Source organism: Urocitellus parryii, chromosome 6, assembly GCF_045843805.1.
Source record: "Urocitellus parryii isolate mUroPar1 chromosome 6, mUroPar1.hap1, whole genome shotgun sequence".
In the NCBI taxonomy this organism is placed as follows: Eukaryota; Metazoa; Chordata; class Mammalia; order Rodentia; family Sciuridae; genus Urocitellus; species Urocitellus parryii.
In genome coordinates, this window is record NC_135536.1 from 28,888,448 (window position 1) to 28,911,627 (window position 23,180).

Here is a 23,180-nt window from a genome sequence, read left to right on the forward strand (position 1 = left end):
GGGTGTTGGGAACGGGTCAGCTTTGGTCCAGCTTCCCTGTGCCTGACTTGGATCGAGAGAGAGCTAGGTCCAGATCTAGAGCCAGAATCACCCCTCCGCCCTCTCCAAGCCTCTGGGCTCCTCTCCACAGGCTGATTTCAGCAGGGAAAACAGGAAGTTGTACCCAGCTCCAAAGCCAAGGCCCCAAGATTGCACAATCAGGGCAGCTCAGAGACAAAACCCTGGGAGTCCTAATCCTGAGCCCTGAAACCCCCTCCCCATCCCTTTTTCTGGGTGAAGATACCACCCACCCACAGGCCCAGTCCCTTTTTTTTTTTCTTTTAAACCTGGTGAAGAACTGTCCCCAGCACCTACCTGCTCTGCTGACACAAGGCCCCAGTCCCAGGACAGCCTTGCCACTGTGGCCCAAGAGACGCTGTATGGCCATCTGGGCAGCACCCATGGGGACTGTGTCTGCAGTCACTAGTCCCTGAGCCAGACCTTGGGGGCAGCCAGTGGGGGGACTGCTGCAGAGAGGGGGCTGGGCCCAGGGCTGACAGTTGGAGGCCCTGGTCCCGTCTGGGATTGCTCTGGAGCCAGGGCCGTTCCTGAGCAGCCCAACGCTGGTCTCTGGAGTCTATAAAGGCAAAGCAAAAGCCACACTGATGTGTCCACCTGGTTCCTCTCCCTCCATTCATGTCCACATCTAACCTACTCTCCTCCATTTCCCCTAAACCACTGCTCTCAGCCATTGGTACATCCCCACCCTTGACTTCTACCTCCAGGTACCACCTACTCAGACATGAAGATGAGAAGCCCTGGGTAGGCAGCCGAGGCCCAGCTTCTCACCTGAGGCTGGAGCTTCCTGAGGACCCAAAGGCATCCAGGAGTCCCTGGGACCAGCATGCAAGTTCTGCACACTGGGGACCTCTGCACGGAACCAACACAATGAGTGTAGAGGGCAGGGTCCAGCAAAAAGAAGAGCCAAATACAAAATTAGCATCCCCACCACATAAAGCAAAATATGGTAGATTTTTTTTTTTAATTGGGCTGGGGGTGTAGCTCAGTGGTAAAGCACGCTTAAAGCTCTGGGTATGAACCTCCCCCCCACACACACACACACACAAAATGGAACAATGAAAAGATAAATAATCCAATTTTTAAAATGAACAAAGAACTTAGACATTTCTCTAAACATACACAAATAGTCAAGCATATAAGAAGATCTTCATCATTGCTTGTCATTAAGAAACTGCAGCGCTGGGGACATAGTTCAGTTGGTAGAGTGCTTGCCTCGCATGCATAAGGCCCTATGTTCAATCCCCCAGCATAACAAAAAAAAAAATGCAAATCAAAACCACAATGAGATAACACTTGGCCCCCCTAGGATGTCTATATGCAAAAAAGGCTAAAAAAAATAACATTAACATCACCAAACATACACTAAAAGAGTTAACCACCGTATATTATATAAGTTTGACCTCAGTTTTTAAAATTCCATATTAAAAATTTTAAAAACATCTAAATGTACAAGTTAGATGGTGGGTATGTGGCTGCTTACTGTACAGATTTTTTTCTAATTTTCTACAGTAAGCATGTTACTATGTAACAGAGTAATTAGAATAGATAAGTGAATATTCCCTTTCTACATGGATACAGCTTCCAGTCCCTGGGAACATTGAAAATAGTAATTTAGGATTGGAAGATACCAAGAGGTGTGCAGTAAGATCCTTAATTTTATTTCTTAACATAGCCAGGTCAGAACCTGGGATGAGGCCGATTTACAGTTTTTCCCATATCTGCATCTCCCACAGACAAGTGCCCACCATCTCTCCGGCCCTGTATTCACAACCTTGGAATCTGTCCGTTGTCCTTTGGCCACCTCAAATTTAAAGGCATCTGTGCCAAGCCTGTTCTGCCCTCTGGCTTCCCCTCATACGACTCTTCCACCTCTGTAGGCTTAGCTCAGTCCAGGCCCTGGGCAGCGAGCCCTCATGGGCCACACCTGCCGTTCATTCCCACCATTTTTCTTTGTTTTAAACAGTGCTGGTGATGGAACCCAGGGCCTCGTGCATGAAAGGTCCCAGAGCTCTTTCTAGTGCATGAATTCCTGCAGTCTGCTCCCAGAGATGCCTGCATCTTCTCATCTGTCTCCACTTCCGTCTGATCCTCAGGCAGGGGCCAAACTTGTACTCTCAAATTTCACAGTGACTCCCTCTAGCTCCAGTCAATGTCTCCCCTGGGTCTTTCGAGTCCCAAGCCTGAAGCCCTCGGCATCCATCCAGCCCTAAGAGCATCACCTCATCCCCAGGGCTGAGGACCCTCCTGGTCTCACAGCTACTGGGTACTTGAAATGTGGCTAAGTGATGGAGGAACTGAGTCTTCAATTTCATTTAATTACAAACAACTAAATTTTAAAATCAATATTGATTCACTTATTGAAAAACACTTAAGTATGTTTGTAATAACTTGGGCTCCAAATGTCATGAAATCTAGTTTTATAGTAAGTATTCTGGTGAAAATTTAGCATCTGAATTAATAGGAGCCGTAAGTATAAATTATGCATTAAATTTTGAAGACAGGTTTTAATTTTGTAAAAGAGAATACAAAGGCTAGAGTGCATCTCAGTGGTAGAGCACAAGGCCCTGAGGTCAATCCCCGTACTGGGGGGGGAGAGGGGGAGGGAGGGAGGGAGAGGGGGAGGGAGGGAGGGAGGGGGAGAGGGGGAGAGGGGGAGGGGAGAGAGAGAGAGAGAGAGAAAATATGCAAACTCTCAAACATTTTTATGTTGAGCCAGGCATACTTAGCAAGACCTTATCTCAAAAAAGAAAAAGAATCAGAGATGTAGCTTAGTGGTAAAGTGCCCCTGGGGTCAATCTACAGTACCCTCCCCCCCAAAAATGCTGAATACATACTGAAAATATTTATATTGGATTGAATAAAATATATTATTTGTTTTGCAGTTGGAAATTAAACCCAGGGGCACTCTATCATTGAGCTGAATCCCCAGCCCGTGTGTGTGTGTGTGTGTGTGTGTGTGTGTGTGTGTGTGTGTGTTGCTGGGGATTGAACCCAGGGCCTTGGGCACACCAGACAGGCACTCTACAACTGAGCTATATCCCCACCCCTCCCAGCCCTTTTTAAAATGTTTATTTTGAGCCAGGGTTTCACTAAGTTGCCTTGGCTGGCCTTAAACTTGCAGTTCTACGGCCTCAGTCTCCTGAATATCTGGAATTACAGGAATGTACTAGAATACACAGAAAATAAAATATATTCTTAAATATAAATTCATCAGTTTACTTTTACTTTTTTTTTTCCCCTGCAGCCCTGAGGACAGAATCCAGGGCTGCAGACATGCTGGGCATATGCTCTACTCCTGAACTTCACTCTCAGGTCACCTTTTTGCTTTTTTAATGGGGCTCTAGAAAGTCTGAATTGATATGCATGACTTAGATTCTACTTCCTGTGGAGAGTACTGCTCTAGGGCCTAGAAAGAAGAGGAAGCAGAGGGCACTTGGACACCTAACCCTCAGTGGGTCTCCCCAAGGGACAGCCCCAAACCACTCCCCTTCCTTCTGACACACACCAGTAGGCTCTAGGGTATTAATTACCCCAAACACCAAAAACCACCTAGATTCTAAGTGATCACCCTGTGAACTTCTGTGGAAGTCCTAGAGATCATGAAGCTGGAAAATGCCCACCGAGAGAATAGAATGACGGGGCAGAATCAGAATCGGAATTACATACACATTTCAGGGAAATACCTTAAAGATGAATCCCATGAATGGATAGAGTTCAAGGCAATTTTAATTCTTTACATATTACTTTCTAATTTCTCCAAAACTTTCACACTGAACAAACATTATTTTACAGTTATAAGAATAGCAATGTATTGAATTCTCTTCCCTCTCAGCCTGGCCCGAGAGGGACCTTTCCTGCTTTACTATGTGACCCCTACTTGTCCCTGGTGCAGGCTCAAGACTGCCTCTTCCAGGAAGCCATCAGGGCCCTGGACAGCAGAGTAGCTCCACCCAGAGACCCACACCTGGGTCCCAAGTGCCTTCCTGCTGGTGAGGCCAGAATCCAGGCCCAAGGTCTGGCCCTGAGGACCCTCCAGATGGTCACTGTGGCTAGGCCTGCCCACCGAGGCTCACTAACACCACCGCCATTTACCTGGGACCCACCACAGCCTGCACTATCAGAGGAGAGTGCTTGCTGAGGGCCATACAACTGGTCAGTCCAGAGCGAATAAAATTCTCTGCTGTGGACTCATGGTTCTTTGGCCCCCTGCCATACACCTCCACTGGCACCCTGTCGTCCCCACCTCAAGGTCCCTATAGTCCTGATCACTAGCACTTCTACCATATCCTCCCCTTCAGCTCAGCTACAACCCACCCCATTCCTCAATGACCCATCTGCACACCAGCAAATGCTGGCCTGTGCCCTTCCTTCCACAGATGCCCGTACCTGGACGCCCTTCCTTCCCCCTGCACCCAGGCATTCAACAAACAATTGCCGAGTACCTCTCTCCTGCTAGGTACATTCTGTGGGGAACATAAGGAGGAACAGGAAGTCATGGACACCATCCTCAAAGAGCTTATAGCTAATAGGACTAAGAAGCTATATGTCCCCCCGTGCGGTGGAGGACACCTATAATCTCAGCAGCTTAGGAACCTGCTGCACGTTCCTACAGTGGCTGGGTGGCCCCACGGCACAGATGACCTGTCAGGCAGGAGGATCACAAGTTCAAAGAAAGCCTCAGCAACTTAGCAAAGCACTTAGCAACTCAGCGAGACCTTGTCTCTAATAAAATATTAAAAAGGGGTCGGGGCTGGGGGTGCGGCTCAGTGGTTAAGTACCCCTGGGTTCAACCCCAGTACCCAAAAAACAAAGCAACAGCAGCAGCAGCTGTATGCCAACCACCACGGCAGCATGACATGAGTGGCACAGACATGAAGCACGCTGGGGGCAGTGGGGATGAGGGGAAGACACTGCTGCCCCGTGCGGTAAAGCAGGGCTGGCTTCTGAGGTTGCAGAAAGATAGACTTTGCAAGGGCAAAGGCTTCAGCAGACAGAGGCAGAGAGGGCGGTCGGGGGCTGCCGGCAGGAGTGCAGCTGGGTGTGCAGTGAGTGGGAAGGTCAGTCCTGGGCCCGCCCTCCCGCAACCTCACCCTGAGGAAGATGGCAGGACTGCGGGTTACAGGTCTCCACCTCCGTGGGCTTTGCCTGCTGCAGGTTCTGACAGTGGCTGGGCGGCCCCATGGCACAGATGACCTGTCGCCTCCGAGTCCCAGAGCTGCAGCTCTTGGAGCACTGGGGCCAAGGGTGGGAGTGGGAAGATAGGGACTCTAAGGCTGGGGCACCCACAGGAAGAGGGGGAAGGGAAGGCACCCCACGGTGCACATCAGATCCAGGTGGGTCAGCAGGTAGGGGCAAGGACAAACACTCACAAGACCCCAGGCGCCAACATGCCAGGCCTGGACATTGAGGAGGGGACAGGCTTCACGCACACAGGGCTCAGTGAGTGGCGGCTGGTCCTCCAAGGAGCACGCAGAGGCATGGAGCAGAGACCCCTCATCACCCCGGCAAGTAACGCTCCGCCTCCGGATGCCGGCACCACAGGTGACAGAACACTGCAAGGTCAGGCTGTCAGCAAGAGCCGCCCGAGGGGGCGCTGATGGGTGGGACAGCTCGAGGCCCACCAGGCCTGGCGTATGAATAGGGCACACTCATCCCATTGCCTGTGTCCTGACCCCAGGCCCAGAGAGGCTGTCCTCCCCTGAGGTCACACAGTCTGACCATGGCAGCTGATACCAGGCCAAGGGACATTCTTCACATCCCTTCATTTATAACTTGAGCAAATGTAGGTGCTGAATAATGACCAGCAGCCCCAGCCCCTGGAAGCCCCTCCCCTGCCCTCAAACTACATGCTCAGCTGCTGCTTCAGGCCAAGGCCGAGGCTTCCCATCCAGCCCAGGACCAGGATCCAGGAACCTGCTTCTAGTCATCCCTGGTCACAGCTTCCAAGACAGCCACCTATGAGGTGCCAGGCCTCATGCTCAGGGCCCTTCACTGACCCTCTCAGAGACCACTGCCACCTGCCCAGGATCTCAGTTTCCACAGCAGAGGACAAGCCTCCAGCCCAGCCTGCTGCTGCCCAGGCCTAAGGCCCAGCTCTGGTTTCCAGCCTGGTCAGGGCCAGGGGCCTCACCTCTCCCCAGGGCTCCATGCTCCAAGCTGCACAGCGCTGTAGGTTGCAGGCCTGTGTGGTCAGGGGCTTCGCGGGCAGGCCCGCACACGCGGCCTCCTCAGCTGCCTCCTGGCCGCCGGCCCCATCAGACAAGACACAGTAGACAGAGCGGGACTGGGAGCCACCTCCACAGGAGGCTGAGCAGGGCGCCCACGGCCCTGCCTTCCAGCTGGTGAGGGTGGAAATTGGGTAAGACTGGCCTGGGAGCAGCTGCCCTCACACACAGGAGCAGACGCGTCGGGAGGACCCTAACTCCAGCCCTGCCCACCCTCTGAACATCCAGGACCCTGAGGGTGGGGACAAAGAGCTCTGCATAAAGATCACAGGAGGCCCTCCCAGGCATGCCCCCACCATTCAATGGCCATCTGAGGGATCCTGACCACTGAGCCTGGCCGGTGCTCCTCAGCGTCCCTATCCTTGCTCACCCCAGATCCCTCTTCCTTCTCACCAGGTCCCCAGCGCCCCAGCCAGGCCGTTTCTTTGTGTCCAACCCTAGATGGGAAAGTCTTAGATGGCTCCCCAACGTGTGGCCCTAGAGGAAAGGGTGACCCCCACACACCATGCAAAGCCAAGCCCACCACCAGCTCACAAGGATCGCTGCCACCAAGGCCGGTGGGCAGCACTGCGGGAGCCCGTGGCCAGATTACCTGTTCCCACACACACGCTGGGCCCCAGCACGGCGCCAGGCTCCGGGCCGGTGCAGGTAAGAGATCCTTTGTGCACGAACAAAGGCATTGCTGCTGCCGACAGGCCCTTAGCCAGACCCCTGGCTCATCCCTAGCATGTGCCAAGCTAAGCCCCTTGTGACTCAGGCAGGGACCTCCAGGACTGTCCCCAGCCCGCTGCCACCAGCCTGGACATTCTGAGGACCCCGTGGACATATGAGGGTGGAGAGAAGGGCCCTGGGCCTCATGTTCAGGGCCCTTCATGGACTCCCTCAGAGTCCCCAGCCACAGCTCTGCAGAGCCCTGGGCCCCCCAACCTCTTTGTCCTACTCCAAAAGCACCTTAGACACCCCCCTCCCTTCCCACCCAGGTTCCTGGGCCCCACCACGAGTGGAAGGGGCCCACAAGGGCCTCACCGCTTGGTCTGCGGGCAAGGCTGAGGATTGCAGGGGCGACGGTCAGCCGGCCGAGGCTGGCGCTGGCACAGGTGGTCGGGGTAGGCCTCATGGTCGATGGTACAGAACACCAGGCGGGACTGGTGACCTGTGTGGGGTCAGAGCCAAGGAGGGCAGCCGTCCGTCAACTCTCAGGAAACACTCCTTCTCTGGGCCAGGCACTGCTCTGGACTCCACCCAAAGGTCATCCTGATTAAGTATCAGACAACCCTCTCAGGTGGGCCTGATCATCACCCCCAATTTACAGATGAGGAAACCAAGGCTCAGAGTCTTAGCCAAGAGTGACAGCTGAGCCTGACACCTGGTCATCAGCTGCTGGCCTGCCCTCCACTCCCAATGGAATAATGTCAAGTCCTCCTCTTGGGGTCCTGCATGGAATCCTACAGATCCCCAAGTATCCCCAAGGTGACCCCACAACCTGAGATTTTTTCACCTACCAGTCCTCACTGCCTCTGCCCTGCCTTGAGAGAGCTGCTACTTGCCCACCTGTGTGGCTTGCAGTGCCTTGAACCCAGGGTCTGCTCCCTCCCCTGGCCACCGGCCGGGTGCTCACCACCACCACACTGGGCACTGCAGTCACTCCATGAGCCGTGGCTCCAGCTGAAGACACCTGGCTGGGGGCTGCCCAGGGGCAGGTGGTACTCGTAGCGCACACCGGGGTTGGGCTCCTGGCTGAGGAGCTGTGCAGGGGGGTCCCTGCTGAGGTCAGGCCGTCCCACTGGCCAGCCTCAGGCTGAGACTCCCAGCCCAGCTGTGTGCCAGTCCCTATGCCACCCAGGTCCCTGCTCACCTCAATGACCAGGGGCTCTGAGGTGGGACCACGGGCCTGGAGCCGCTCAGGGGCCAGGTCCCCCTCGGCACCCCGCTCGTACTGCAGGATGGTGCTGGCCACTGGCAGGGCCTGGGCTGCCTCGATGGTCCAGTGCCCGTTGAGATAGTACTCACCGCGGACATTCTTCACCGCTGTGTAGGGACAAGTGCCCTGGTCAGCCCTGAGGGCAGAGGCTCCTCCCACACAGACCAAACTCACCCAGCACCCAAACTGCTGCCTCACCCAGGAAATTTCTGCTAGCAGCAGCCTCCTCGATGCGGATGCTGGTGGCCCCCATGGGAACTATGAAGATCTGGTTGTAGCCTGATGGGCAGAGATTCAGGGGTGGGGGTCTGAGCTACTTTGTCTGGCACCCCTCAGACCCCAGGAAGGAGCTGTCCTTGGGGGTTCAAGTGCCAAGAGGCACAGATGAAGGGAGGGGGGACAGGCAGGCTGGGCTGCTTGGGGGTCAGTGTTCCTGACAGAGGAAAAGCTTTATGAAGGCCAAAGAGACAGGAAGACTGGGGAGGGGGCAGGGACAGAGTGGGGACCAGGGGGAAAGGGATGAGAAGCGGCTTCTCGGTGTCAACAGCATGAGATCAGAATGGACAAGTAGTTGAGAGTGTGGTCTCCTCCCTGCAGCCACAGGGAGCTGTTAGGATGAGACCCAACAGACGCACTGGTGGTCATGAAGCCACCTGGCCTGGAGCCTGGTCCAGAGAGGAAGACAGGCCAGCGCCAGGCAGGCAACAGAACCCCCCTACAGGGGCCCCCTACCTCTGCTGAGGTCATTGGCATCAAAGGTGCCCGTGACGGGATAGCAGCTGGTGCCGTCACCCCCACACTGCAGACACTTGTCCTCCTGCTTGGATGAGTCTAGCATGTGGTCACAGCCGACAACCTGCCAGGGAGGGATATGAGAAAGCAGAAGGGGACACGGACCAGGCAGGACAGAGGTGCTCGGGAGTTACTCAGTTGCAAGCCAGGGACGGCTGAGCACACCTGGCCTGTAGTGTCTCCCTTTCTCTGGTGACTACACCCTAACTCCACTGGAGGTCACCTCTCCTCACACAAGTTGGAGGGAGCTCCCCAAACGTGGCTTTGGCAAACCAGCAGGTCAATCGCCCTCTTCAGATCAGAGGCCAGTCCAAGTTGCTGGGACTCCTGGGAAAGTGGCCATGCCCTGCAGTTGCCAGCTGGTACCACAGGGACCTGAAGCTGTGGGAGGCCATCTTGTTACACCTCCTGGAAAGAATTTGCCTGACTTTGACCCAGAGAGGAGCAAAACCAAGAGGAGAGAGTCCCAGCACTACCATCCAAGCACCTACAGCCATCCCTTAGTGATGGGTTTGGTTGGGGTTGGTTTCTGTTTGGTTTTGGGACTGGAGATTGAACCCAGGGGCGCTTCACCACTGAGCCACATCCCCAGCCCTTTATTTATATTTATTTAGAGACAGGGTCTTGCTGAGTTGCTTAGAGCCTTGTTAAATTGCTGAGGCTGACTTTGAACTTGCAATCCTCCTGCCTCAGCCTCCTGAGCCACTGAAATTACAGGCTTGCATGACCGTGCCTGGCATGGGTTTGATTTTTACTGAAGTCAGTTTTAGCATGCCACCCAGAGTTCCTTTTACAAGTCAGCATTCTTTTTTTTTTTAATATTTATTTTTTAGTTGGACACAATATCTTCATTTTATTTATTTATTCTTATGTGGTGCTGAGGATCAAACCGAGGGCCTCACACATGCTAGGCGAGCGCTCTACCACTGAGCCACAACTCCAGCCCAAGGTCAGCATTCTTCAGGGGTAAGGAGAAGGGGATGAGAGGTCATCTGTGATAGCTATAAAGCATCCTCAGAGTTGGGCTTGGTGTCCTGGTAACTTGAGAAGACACTGGGCTCCTGACAGCCACCTGGCCCTGCTGGTGGTGAACAGGTATCCGCAGAGGCCTCCAGCCAGCTCAGGGGGGGGAGACACAACTCACCCGACAGCTGCCATCCACACAGACATCCCGTTTGCCAGGCTCGCAGGGTGTCCCGTCCACCACGGTATCCTTGTGTTTGTAGTAGAAGTTCTCCCCCTTGGGAATGCAGTTCAGCTCACACTTGTTTGGGGCTAGGATGGGCAAGAGGGCAAAGCTGAGATCTGGGCCCAAGGCCTGGCCTTGAAGCAGGGAGGCTCAGGCAGGCCCAGGAGCTCATGTATGACTGGGAGATGAGGCCCTTGCCTCAGCCCCCAAGGTGGCACAGAATCTCACCCTCATCCCAAGCAGAAGAGATGTCCCCCATCTGGGTCTCTGGGGACCCAGTCAAGGAGAAATCCCAGAATAAAGAAAAAGCTACACTCTTAAGGAGATCTACCCCAGCATGAGAGTAGCTCAGGTGTTCATAGTCTACCCTGATTATCAAGGAAGTGTTGTGTGTGCTTGACCATGCAGTTCAAGTGAGGATTATGGAGACTGTACATTTAAATGGGAAAACACTTTCAAACACAGAATGATGCTGGGCACAGTGGCACCTCCGCTACTCCAGAGGCAGAGGCAGGAGGATACCAAGTTGCCAGCTGGGGCAATTTAGCAAGACCTTGTCTCAAAATAAAATAAAGAGGGCTGAGGGGGCAGCTCAGTGGCAGAACACTTGGCTAGCATGTGTCAGTCTCTGGGTTTGATACTCAGCACAAGGGGAAAAGAAAAATGGAAATTACTGTGTAATAATTGCCCATATGCAAACAATATAGAGAAAATGTAAAAAGAGCTAGCATGGACTGCTGACAGTGATGGTAAGAGGCTGTGAGGGTAGGGCACTTGTATTTACTATCTAGGTATTACACATGAACAGCCAAAGTGATAACAGGACTTTAATCAACTCCACAATGAGGAGGACCTCCTAGACTTTTTTTTTTTTTTTGGGTGGGGGGATACCAGGGACTGAACTCAGGGGCACTCAACCACTGAGCCACATCCCCAGCCTTACTTTGTATGTTATTTAGAGACAGGGTCTCACTGAGTTGCTTAGCACCTCACTTTTGCTGAGGTTGGCTTTGAACTCATAATCCTCCTGCCTCAGCCTCCCAAGCCACTGGGATTACAGGCATGAGCCACAGCACCTACCTAGACTATTTTTAACATTTTTTTTCCTGTTTCCATTTTTCTATCATGTGGATAGATAAGAATTATTTTTTGCACATATCCACCCCAGGATGCGGCAGGATTACTGAATGCCAAAGCTCCTCCCACCTCCCAGGGGCTGCAGGGGGCATCCCTACTGGTCAGAGTAGCCCCCACACAGCACACACAGAGGACAGAATACTCGGTGTTCACTGATGTCATTTGTCTCCAGTAGTGAAAACACACACTCAGGGTCATCGCAAGGCTTCTGACTTCTCTAAATGTCTTAATTACATACACGTTGGTGTTTTTATCTTGAACTGTATCTTTCTAAAAATTAGCGACCTCCACCCTGCTCAGCGTTACCCAGACCCTGTCCTCAGGCCCCAGATGGGGGTAATGGGGTCTTCTCAACCAAACCCTGTCTGCAGTTTGCACCATGGTTCACCGATCCTACCCCTCCCTCCCCATCTCCACCTCTGTGCAACGGGCAGAGAGCCTTGGGCTGAACAAAACCGCTCCAAACGCTGCAGACCACAGCGTTCAGAATACATGCAGAGACGGGAAAGGTCCCCAAAGGCGTCAAAATGACAACCGTGCTGTGTTGCAAAGGGCACGGGCTAAGGGTACTGGAGATTCTGGAAGACACATGTGACCAGGCGTCTAAAGTATGGTGACAAGGACTGCGAGTCGGTGTGCACAGAAGCCCCCTAGACGCCAGGCGCTTACCGCCGTAGTAGGGCAGCCACCGGTACCGCCGGCCCTGGAACTCGGCGCCGTCGAACTCGGCGCACTGCTGGGCCCGGAAGTCCCGCGCGCCGTCGGGGCAGCTCTGCGGGGCCGGAGCAGGAAAGTGGGTCCCAGCGTGGGCGCCCCGGAGGCCGGGACCTGTCCCCTCCCACCGCCCGTGCCTGGAGCCCTGGGTCCTCAGCCTCCGGCCCGCGCCCCAGCCAGCTGCGGCGCTCAAGGCCGCTCCCCGGGGTACGGGTGCAGAAGGCGCTCAGGAGCCACCAAGGGAGGGTGCCCCGGGGGCCTCAGCCGGGTGCGCCTTGGAGAGGTGACCTTTACCTCGGTGCTGCAAATGCGGTGGCTCCGGGCTGGGCCCACGCAGCTGGAGCCTCCATCTCTCCTGCGGGCAGAAGACCAGGAAGACCCCAACATCCCGCCCCATCCTGGGCCCTCCTGCAGGCCCCCAGCTTTGGTGGGGCTTCCAGGTGGGCAAGGCTGGGTCAGAGGGGCGGCTAGATGGGGAGGGGTGTGCGCACACACAAATCCCCTTGGGTGGGCACCATTAGTCCTGTTCCTCCGGGAGAAGTGACAGAAGCCTGACTATGCTGCATTTGGTCTAACTCGGCACCATCAGGCCTCTTTAAAGCAAATTTCCAGGGAAGATCCAAATTCTGCCCTTGGAAATGGACGTAATATTTACCGACCTGTGAGACTAGTTTAAAATTTACGGAGTGAATAAGTGTAGGGCACTTAGAATAACACGTTTTTTTCTCCCTCTCACCCCACCCTCTTCTCACACATGTTCTCAGGAATGAATTGGAAGGACACACTCTTCTTTTGGTCCCCACCTCCTCCACAGAACCCATCAGAGTGCAGAGCACATACTAAGTGCTTAATAATATCACTTAAGTGGCGAACATCTACACTTGACAAAGCTGCTGGAGGTAAAATAATAATAAAAACCACGGGAATTAAAAAATTTTTTTAAAAACATAACAATTTACTGCAAATGAGGAGCCCGAGGCTCAGGGGTGGAAAAAGCAGACCAGCTCCAGTTCCTCCAAATCAAGGCTGATGGTTGAAATGGGTGGGTAAGTACACAGGAAATGATTTGCTTTCCTATACTCCACTGAGGCTGCTTCCAAAATGAATGTCGTTTGCTGGCCCCTGATGCCTCGCTCCTGACCCAGTAACCGGCCTCCCTTGCACCTGCCCTCTTTGGGCAATCCTTAGTCTCCCCTACCTCTGGGAGTAGCAGGGGCGCTCCCTGAAGCTGATGCCTCCTCCGCAGGTCCGGCTGCAGGGACTCCACTGGCCCCAAGGGCCCCAGGTGTCACTTTGCCGCCTCACCTTGGGAGCCTGAAAAAGGCATGCTCAGGCTTGTGAGTCAGCATCACCCATCAGGGACTTGAGCTAGGAGCCCCCATAAGGGCCCTTTGCCTAAAACCACTCCCTTACCTGTTCAAAAGGCCTGTAGGACACAGCAACACTGCCCTGGCATCCCAAAATGCTCACTTACAAAAGTAGCAAGCTTCAGAGTGGCCTGATGGCACACTGTAGGCCTGTAATCCCAGCAGCTTGGGAGGCAGAGGCAGGAGGATCACAAGTTCAAGTCCAGCCTCAGCAAATTAGCAAAGCCCTAAGCAACTTAGCAAGCATCTGTCTCAAATAAAAAATAAAAAGGGCTGTGAATGTGGCTCAGTGGTCAAGTGCCCCTGGGTTCAATCCCTGGTACCAAAAAATAAAATAAGAAGAATTAAATCAACGAGGCTTTATCATAGGAACTAAGTCAGGCCTGAGTGTGGGAGAGAGGGTGTTAAAAGGGTCCATGCATCAGGGAAGGGCCAGAACTTCCAGGGCCTGCTACCCTGGGTGAGGGGCTTTATGGCCGGGCTGTGCACAGGTTTTTGTGGGTCAACATTGATGTGGGGAGGGAACCTTAAAGGAAAAAAGGGATCAATATAAGACAGGGACACACAGCTGCATGTCCTTGGGTCATCACCTAACCTCAGTCAGCTGTGGTTTTCTTACCTGGCAAAGTAGCCAGTACCAGCAGCATCTCTTGAACTCCTACTGTTTGCCAGACATGGTAGGGAAACTGCCAACCCAGGAACAGAGACTTTTCCCCCTGACAATGATATACTCTGGCCAGAGCCTAGCTTAGAACTAAAGGGTCTGCAGCCCACTGATCATGAGCATGAGCCCCCAAAAATGGACATATAAAAGGGCAGGAAGGCCTCAAGTAGGACGGGAATGTCACCCACAGGCAGAGAAATGCTTCCCCAGGTTCCCACACCAAGCCTGGTGGCACTTGTTTCTAGAAGTTTCTAGAGCTCTAGCCTATGAAACTGGGAACTTAATCTAATCCTGGAGGGAGACTGCTGTGGTCTCTTCCTGCTGATCTGTGGCAGAGACTTCCAAGAGTACCTCAATAGCCACTCCCCTTCCCCCATTATGAGAGAATCTTTGAAAACTTGACTTTTAGCCAAATTCTCTTAACTTCCTGCAGCTAACTGTGGCTACATCACTAAATTCTCACCAGTGTCATGTAAGTAAAAGTGTTGGGCTTGCGTGTGTATTTATCCTTTTCTTCTTCCTCCTCATGCCTTCCCGATGACTGGAAAACGGATGTGATGGCTGGAATGGGAGCAGCCTTTTAATCTGTGGGGGAATGAAGGACTAGAGGCTTCATAAAGAAGGATTCTAAGTCCTGGGAACCAGAAAGATCTGACATTTTGCAGCTAGCATCAGAAGTCCACACATGACACCCATATTCTCTCACTTAATCCTCAGAACAACCCAATAGAACCCACTGCATAACAAATGTGAGGCAGAAAGACAGGAAGCCACACAGGAACGACTGGGCATAACGGCCAGGCTGTCATTGTGGGACTGTCTCCCTGCCTGCCTCTCAGGGGCGGCCAAATGAAACATTAGGTAAGTCCTAAGGAGCTGGACAGGAATCTGACTTGCCTTCACAATCTGCCAGGAAGCAGATGATGGACTGCAAACACGTCCCATTTTCTGGAAGAGGACTTTATTTGAGGGTATTGCCACATAAGACTCTTCAGGAATAGAAAGCCCCCCCCCCATTTTTAGAGAACGCTCAGGTGGGAACGTGAGCTCTTCTTGCTGGGACTGTTACAGTGGTCTCCGGTGAGGGCTGCTCATCTCCAGCGCGGAACACCTGGTCACCCTTGCTCAATAACTGACCAGAACTCCAGGCAGAGAAGTCTGCACTCAACTTGCTGAGCCCGGCATACCAGAGGGCTCTGTTCTCAGTCTTGAGCATCATCTTCAGTTCCCGCTGCCACAAAGGCGATAAGCTTTCAAAACCAGTGAGCCAAGTATCAAAGTAGTCCCTCAACGAAATAGAAGCTGATTTTACTTGGATTAAGTTTCTAGTTTAAAAAGGAAGTGACTGAGCAGTGGCCAGTAGCTTCCCAGGGACGAGGGGCAGTGCAGGCCCGGATTCCAACACCTCTTCCCCGTAGGCATCAAGCCCTGGCCACCCCGTGGTGAGAGGGCTGAGCCTTCTCTCCCTGTGGGTGTGGGCCTAGCTCTGGTTCTCTGACCCAGGCCCCTTTGGATGTCTGTCTTGGTTCCCTCATCCAGGTACCTGAGCTTCTCCAAATCCCCCCTTCCCTAAGGCCGGGCTGGGCTGGGCAAGCTGATGCGGTCAAGGTGAAGTGGGACCTCCCTACCACGGAGTCACCTTGTGCCCATCAGGATGAAGTGGGGACTGGTCTGAATACAGGGTGTGTGGGTGTACAGTGGAGTGAATCCACTTAGCTACACTTAGCTACCACTGAGCTACACCCCCAGTCCTTTATTTTATTTATTTTTTATGTGGTGCTGAGGATGGAACCCAGGTCCTTGAATGTGCTAGGCAAGTGCTCTACTGCTGAGCCACAACCCCAGCCCCCACCCCCAGTCCTTGTTTAAAAAATATTTTATGAGTCATTGATGGGCCTTTATTTATTTTTATGTGGTGCTGAGAATCGAACCCAGTGCCTCACACAAGCTAGGCAAGCGCTCTACCACTGAGCCACAACCCCAGCCCAGTCCTTTTTAATTTTTATTTGAGACAGGGTCTCACTAAGTTGCCAAGGCTGGTCTCAAACACTTGGGATCCTCCTGCCTCAACCTCTTGAGTCACTGTGCCACCAGGCCCTGCATGAACACAGGGCTCTCTCGAAGGTGAGATGCCTTACAAACATTCTCCGGCTTCCTGCACCCAGCACCCATGAGAATGGCATCTATGTGCCAGGCCACCAGCAGTCAGCGTTGGAGAGCCCTAGCCTGGGTGATTCCCCCCGTTGTGCTGTGCCCCTCTCCGTCCCATCTCTCCACGGAAGGAACATGTTTAGTCACGAGTGGCACCAGCATGTTTTATTCCCTGTAATTACCCAGACCACGAGCTGTATGATGGTGTGAAGCCAGAAAGGGCTGATGCAGCCAGCCTCGCCCTGGGCCTGTCCTTGCCTGCCCTGTGCTGTGTTCAACATCCACCCCGCCCCCACCAGGAGCAAATCAGGAGCCCCCTTTCTGCTGCACTGCTTCCAGGGGAATCAGCTTAAGGTGGTGTATCGGGGAGGGAGAGAGATGGAGAGGAGGCAGGTGGGAATGGAGGCTGGGGCACCAGCCTTTAATTGTGGGAATGGAGGCCAGCTGCCTCCTTAAATCATCCAAGTCAACCCCTGTTCAGCACTGAGAATGATCCCCAGGTGCTGGGAATCTTATGGGAGACCCTGTCCCAGCTGGAACCAGAAATGAAAGCAGCTGAGCTTCCAGCTTGGGCCAGACCCCATTCACCAGATGGGTAGAGGACAGCAGGAGCAGGGTTCTCAGCCCAGGCCATGACCAGCCCCATCTGGGACTAGATGCTGGGAATAGGAGGAGGCAAGAGATTACTCCAGGTATTCCTAAGGGAAAAAGGACCCAGGGTGCTCTGGTTTGTTTCATCTGAGTGATGGGCATTGAAACTCCCAAATTAGGGGAATCTTAGGCTTGGTGATTTGGCTAGGGTCATACATTGGGATTTTGTCCTGGGATCATGATGGCCCCTCCACCTGGGCTTTGACTTGCATGCAGCTGGGACATCAGAACTCCCTGAAGGATCTGAGTGTAGCGTTTAGGAAGCAAGGGTCACAGGGTAGCAGAGGTGACATGGGAAGGTGGCAGGTAGTGGAGAAGGATGGCTGTAGCCCACCACTTCTCAGTGCCCACCACGGACCTCCATCCCGGCCTGCCCTGCTCATCTTCCTCCTGCATTCTACAGAGGTGGCATTAGCCCTGCCCTCCCTACAGCGACACAAGGTTTGGGTCCTTTCTTGGGGGGGTCCTTCCTCTCCCACCTGTGCCTGCCTCACAGAGGCTGGGCAGGGCTGTGGTCTCCCCAGTGAGAGCTCTCCAAGGGCAGAATGGGGCTATCTCTATGCTCTCTTTTCTGTCCAGCAAGCCAGGGCAGCACCCAACTCCACAGACTTTCTCCTCCCCAAAGTGGTTCCTGCAGTCTAGAACATTCCCTGTATATCCTTAGGCCCCAGGTACCTTCTCCAAGGAACCCTGTCCTTTGGGTCCCTTTGCTACTCTGATGGCCAGTTGGCTTCCTGTGACCACTAAGTTCTGCTCTAATACCATAGCCAGTAGCCATTATATGACGATTTAAACAAAAACCAAGTCAAATTTAAAAGTTCCTCACTGGCAATAGCCACATTTCAAGTGTTCAATAGCCACAAGGGACCTAGAGGCCACCTACTGAACATCAGAACGTCTCCAAGATGCAGCTCCTCTCAGAAGGTTGTACTGGACAGTTCTGCTTAGGGGCAAACCCCAAAGGCAGAGCAAGTTGACAAACACCCCAAACAGCTACACTCAAATAGCGGAGCTGAGGGACAGCAGTATTTGGTTCCAGGTGGACTGCAGGTGTCTGGTGGGATGGGCCATCTTGCCCTACACCTTGACTGGTCCTGGTATGGTCCCCACCTGACTTTCCTCCTTGGAGCACCACCGAGAGAGGGCTCTCCTGTCTTAGCATTAGCCAGGGCCCAGTGGAATGCACCCACCACCTTCTGAAGGGTGCATTCCATTGGTGGCAGGTTGCCATCCCTACGGATTGTTCCCTGCCTCCCTGCCGGCAGTCCCGGGAACTCCTGCAGGAGCTGGAGGACAGAGATGTGGGTTGCCTCCTCTTTCCCCAATTCTCTAGCATTGCCCCCCTGTCTCCTGGGTAAATTGCTGCCACCGATGGGCTCCAGCCCACCTCGCCTCGCCTCGCCTCCTCCGCAGGGTCCCCCGGGGGTGGGGAGCGCTGCACTCACCGAGGACCCGGGCGCGGGAGCCAGCAGCAAGGGCACAAGCAGGAACAGTCGCATTTCCACCTGCGAGAGAGGTCGCGGGTTAGAGCTGGCGGGGCAGGAGCAGGGCACCGCCTCCCGCTGCTGCAGCCCCAGGTGTGGGGTCCCACAGGCGACCCGCGCAGGGAGCGCCGCCGGGGTGCGAAACAGAGAAGACACCAGGCGCACTCCACGACTGTGCCATCCACACACGTGGGAAAGAAAGCGCCCGGCAACTGGCAGACATTCAGGAACAACTTGTTTCAGGGAACCCGAGAAAAAACAGGGCAATTAAAGCACTACTGTGTTGTTGAAAACAGGGAATTCATACTAAAAGTCAGCACAGTCACTGCTTTAAATTCACCAAGAGATTCCTCTGAAAAAGCCGTTACACCCATTGTTTAAAAGCACCTGATAAAAGCCCGGGTGCAGGGGCGCACTCCTGTCATCCCAGGGGCTCAGGAGTCTGAGGCAGGAGGATCCCAGGTTCAAAGCCAGCCTCAGAAACTTAGTGAGGCCCTCAAAAAATAAAATGGGCTGGGGAATGTGGCTCAGTGGTTAAGCCCCTGGGTTCAATCCCTAGTTAAGGTAAATAAACAAACAAACAAATAAATAAATAAAATTTAAAATATAGATTTGTATATCAGTTTTTATTATTTAATTTTTTTTAAGTCTGAAGATAATTTTTAAAATTCAACTGCTTTTAAAAATGTTAATTGGGCGGGGGGGGGGGGAGCTCAGTGAGCGCTTGCCTAGCATGTGTGAGGCCCTGGGTTTAATTCTTGGCACCGCATATAAATAAATAAAATAAAGGTCCATGGACAACTAAAAAAAATTATTAAAAGAAAAAAAATTAAAGTTAATTGGGGCTGGAAGTGTAGCTCAGTAGTAGAGAGAGTGCTTAGCATATGTAAGGTCCTGGGTTCAATACACACACCCACACCCACACACGATTGTATCATATACATGGTATTGCATATATAGTATCATATATACATTTATACACAAATAATGGAGATTGAGCTCAGGGTCACTTTACCACTGAGCTACATACATTTTAAATTTTGTTTTGAAATTGGGTCTCACTAAATTGCCCAGGCTGGCCTCCCATCCCAGTCACTGGGATTTGGGGCCTGCACCACCACTCTGACTTTGTATCTTATTTTAAACCCAGGCCAGCTTTTCTCTGTACAGAATCTCCATGAACAGGCTCCATAAATAGTGTGCATACAGGCAGGTGCTCAGTGTGTTATACAAGATTAAGTCCAGACAAGTGCGGTGTGGGTACAATGGCTGTATGATTTGGTGTGTACCATGTGTGCGAAGGCAGTGTGGTATATGTGCGTTCAGTATGCTCACACTGCACTTGTATGTACTAGTCACTGTATCAAAGAATGACATAAGAAATTGGTACCGTTCAGTACAAAACATTTAACAAGTACTGACCTGTATGTTTGAATTTTAAAATCTGTAATTCCACCAAAGTCTTTTTTTGTTTGTTTGCTTTGTTTAATATAAAATGATTTCAGGTTATTGGGAAAAAACAGCATACATAAGCCAAGTTTGGCAAAATTTCCCCTGGCACCCGTATAGACATAGGTACTGGGTACTTGGTAAAAACAATCATTCGCCTAGTAACCGTTTTCATAGTCAAGTCCGAAAATCCTGGGGTTGGTGTGAGGGAGATTTGTGCCCTCCCCTCTCCAGCCTCGCTTGGCCCGGACCTCGCTGGAGGCAGCTCTGGGGACAGCATCCGCTCAGGAGGGGAAGCCGAGCGGCTGTAGGAGCCTAAGGCTGATGACAAGATTGGCTATGCGAGATGCTTCTCTAAGGAGACAAACCTTTAGGGGCGGGTGAGCTTAGCTATGGGAGAGACTAAAGAAAGGACAGGAAGGAAAAAAAAAAAAATTAAAAGTTACAATTGCTACCAGCAGTACCCCGGCCTCTGCAGATGCCCCGGACTACAACTCCATATCTGCAATTCCAAAGTCCCTGAAGCCTGAAAAGTTGTTTTTTCAACTAGTGGTGACAAACAACCTGTCCGGTTCCAGGGCCAGCTCTGCTGGGTTTGGCCACCGAGCTACTCCGGGGTTGGACAGGGGCAGGACAGAGCGCAGGACGGACACTCCAAACGCGGTGGTGCTTCACCAGACTCAAAGCGGCTGGCGGGACCCGGGCTGGGGCTTCCCACGGGGCAGACCTGGGCCTGGCGCCTTGGTGGCGCTGGGCACCACCCTCCTGCACCGTCCCTAACTGATGTGGGTTCTGCCGGGGCTGGCATGACGCTGTCCCCCTTTTCTGTCTTACCCTGAAGGGGCGCCCTGCGTCCCCACCCCGGGGACTGCGCCTGTGCGTCTCTCGAAGACCCCAGATGTGGTTCGCAAGTGAGGCTGGGGGCAGCCGGGCACCTGTGGCAGCAGCCGGGCTCCGGGGCTTCAGCTCCCCAGGCCCTGATCCCCAGCGTCAGGTCGGGAGGGGACGCGCTGGGCCTTCAAGTCCTCGCCTCTGCGACGCGCAGAGAACGGCGTCCCTCCGAGGGAAGGTGGCGGGAAGCGTGGGCGCTGGGACCGCGGGGTTCCTTGGGGCCCTGGGACCCTGGCCGAGCGGTTCTCCGCACCCTGTCCCCCTGGCCGGACGGCGCGCGGTGCAGAACGGCGACCCCGCCCTGCGCGCACCTCGGTGGAGGGAGCGGGAGGTGGGCTCCCCACGCCCCACTTTCTCCGACACCGCAAGCGCCAGGAGCTAGGCGGGGCAAATTCCTGCAGAAGCCGGGGTCTGCCGCCCCTGACGCCCACCGCCGGCCTCTCCGCCTTCCTACCTGTCTCCGAAAGCGCCGGGAGCCCCGCGCAGCGCTGCCCGGGCCGCTCCGTCGGAGCCCGCCCCTGCGCTAGCCTGGAGGTCGGCCCCGCCGCGCGGAACGCCCTCGGAGGTTGGGCTTTCTCTCCCCGCCGCTGGCTGGCCTCCTCCCCGCCCATCTCCCCCCACCCATCTCCCCCGACCCAGCCCCGCGGACACCCGCTCGGATCTCCGTGGGAGGACAGTGCCCCCGCGGAGAGGTCTCCGTGGTGACCAGAGAAGCCCCGTGCCTCCACCCGCTTGGGTCCTCGCCAAGGCTTGGCTTCGCCTCTCCTCCCCTCCCGGGGCTCCGGGTCATTCCTGCCTTGGGTCCGCGCCAGTCGCCTCTGCGATCTCACTTGCCCTTGTTCCTTAACCGTAGCCTCTCCATCACTCCCCACACCCCTCGTGTCCAGCCACCCTCTTTGTCCTCCACCCTTGAATTCTCTACTTCAGCTGCAACTAATTTCTCCACTCGTGTTGCTTATCCCCACATCCCAGCCAGCTTTTTTTCACTGTCTAGAATGTACTGTCCCAAGCCCCTCTAACTCCTACTCATCTCTCAAAACCCTGGTCAAATTTCACCTGTGGAAGCCTTCCGCAGACCACCCCCTGGGCAGAGCTGTTGCTCCCTCAGTTCTTTTTTTTTTTTTTTTTAATATTTTTATTTTTTAGTTCTCGGCAGACACAACATCTTTGTTGGTATGTGGTGCTCAGGATCGAACCCGGGCCCACACGCATGCCAGGCGAGCGCGCTACCGCTTGAGCCACATCCCCAGCCCGCTCCCTCAGTTCTTGCCGCTGTAGTTCGGTGGTGCATCTCAGTGGTGCTCAGTCCCCTGAGTCAGCTCTGAGTTCCCAGAGGGTAAGGCCTGCATCCCCATCTCCTGTGCCCAGGGCACTGGTTGGCCTTAAGGCAGGAGCTAAGTAAATGTGGTAAATTTAATTTCCTTTCTCGCTTGTCTTTTCTCACAAGCAAAGCACCCCTTGCCTGTCGTTCCTTTTCTAAAACTGGAATTCACTCATCTGTAGGAAAATGGCACTGGCCCTGAGCCTGTGGAAGGTGGGAAGCTCACAAAGGCTGGTCCCCCCCCCCCCCCATCCTCTTCTGCCTTTGGCCCCTTGCTGGCTCTGGCCAGTCACTTCTCCCTGATCTCCTGTGAGCAGAGAAAAGTCACCCATGGGGGAGCTCAGCCCTCTTCAGAGCTGGGCTTTTGCAGTCGGTTGCCTTGAGCCCTCGCTGATGCTGGGACAGAGTGCATGTTAAAACACAAACCCCAGGGCCTTTCTTACCTATCAGGGTAGAGAGGAGGGGCTGCAGCAGCTGTGTCCCAGGGGCCCCTGGGGAGGAGTGTGAATTCTTGGGCAAAGATAAAGCTTGGCAGAGAAAGCAGAGTGGAATTACCCAGAGCCTCTCTAGAAGAAAAAAAAAAATAGTTTCTTCCATTCTAAAAGTCCTACTCCCTGGCCCCTCCAGCTAGGACCTTTCTGAGCTTGGTCAAAGGTCCCTGTTAATGGGAGAGAAATGCTTCTCCCAAGGCTGAATGGGGCAGCTGAGGCCCCAGGAGTTCATCCTACTGATCTGCTCCTGGATTTCCTTTGATCCCTTTGTCTCAGACACCCAGACTTGGGTCTTCTTACTCCTCTCCCCAACTGCAGAGAGACCCCTGAGGTTGGGGAAGCAGGACCCGCCCACAGCCAGGCCGGCCACTCACTGTCTTTGGGCCTCATGTTCTCACGTTCTCCTCTGCCCACTCCTCTGCCCACTCTGACCAGGGAGCACAGTGCCCAGCAATAATCAGTGCACAGAAATAAGGTAGTTTCAGAAAATTTTCAGAAAACTTCCTTCCTATTGTAAATTCCCTTCTGTACTGGCTCCAAGCCACGCACTGGCAGAACCAGAGACCCCCTTCCATTTGGGGATCGGGGTAGCCTGGGGCAGCAGCAGAAGCAAAGTCCTGGGAGACCGACAGACCTGGGTTGGAAACCAGCTTTGCTCCTCACAGTGTATGAAC

At 53.7% G+C, this 23,180-nt stretch overlaps 1 protein-coding gene across 1 annotated transcript in view; it reads right to left on the minus strand.

Annotated features, from left to right (window-relative positions):
• Positions 1 to 21,206, minus strand: part of Papln (papilin, proteoglycan like sulfated glycoprotein) — a 31,880-nt gene extending 10,674 nt beyond the window's left edge. The window contains exons 1-17 of the mRNA XM_026400922.2: positions 21,149 to 21,206; positions 18,316 to 18,375; positions 13,236 to 13,351; positions 12,332 to 12,392; positions 11,993 to 12,095; positions 10,142 to 10,272; positions 8,938 to 9,061; positions 8,404 to 8,484; positions 8,140 to 8,312; positions 7,903 to 8,029; positions 7,311 to 7,437; positions 6,877 to 6,942; positions 6,191 to 6,398; positions 5,430 to 5,612; positions 5,151 to 5,292; positions 829 to 909; positions 355 to 616 (exon numbers count right to left, since the gene is read on the minus strand). Coding sequence (XP_026256707.2) covers positions 355 to 616; positions 829 to 909; positions 5,151 to 5,292; positions 5,430 to 5,612; positions 6,191 to 6,398; positions 6,877 to 6,942; positions 7,311 to 7,437; positions 7,903 to 8,029; positions 8,140 to 8,312; positions 8,404 to 8,484; positions 8,938 to 9,061; positions 10,142 to 10,272; positions 11,993 to 12,095; positions 12,332 to 12,392; positions 13,236 to 13,351; positions 18,316 to 18,369 — 2,039 coding nt within the window. The 5' untranslated portion in view covers positions 18,370 to 18,375; positions 21,149 to 21,206. The remainder of the gene's footprint in view (positions 1 to 354; positions 617 to 828; positions 910 to 5,150; positions 5,293 to 5,429; positions 5,613 to 6,190; positions 6,399 to 6,876; positions 6,943 to 7,310; positions 7,438 to 7,902; positions 8,030 to 8,139; positions 8,313 to 8,403; positions 8,485 to 8,937; positions 9,062 to 10,141; positions 10,273 to 11,992; positions 12,096 to 12,331; positions 12,393 to 13,235; positions 13,352 to 18,315; positions 18,376 to 21,148) is intronic.
• Between the last annotated feature and the right edge of the window lie 1,974 nt (positions 21,207 to 23,180).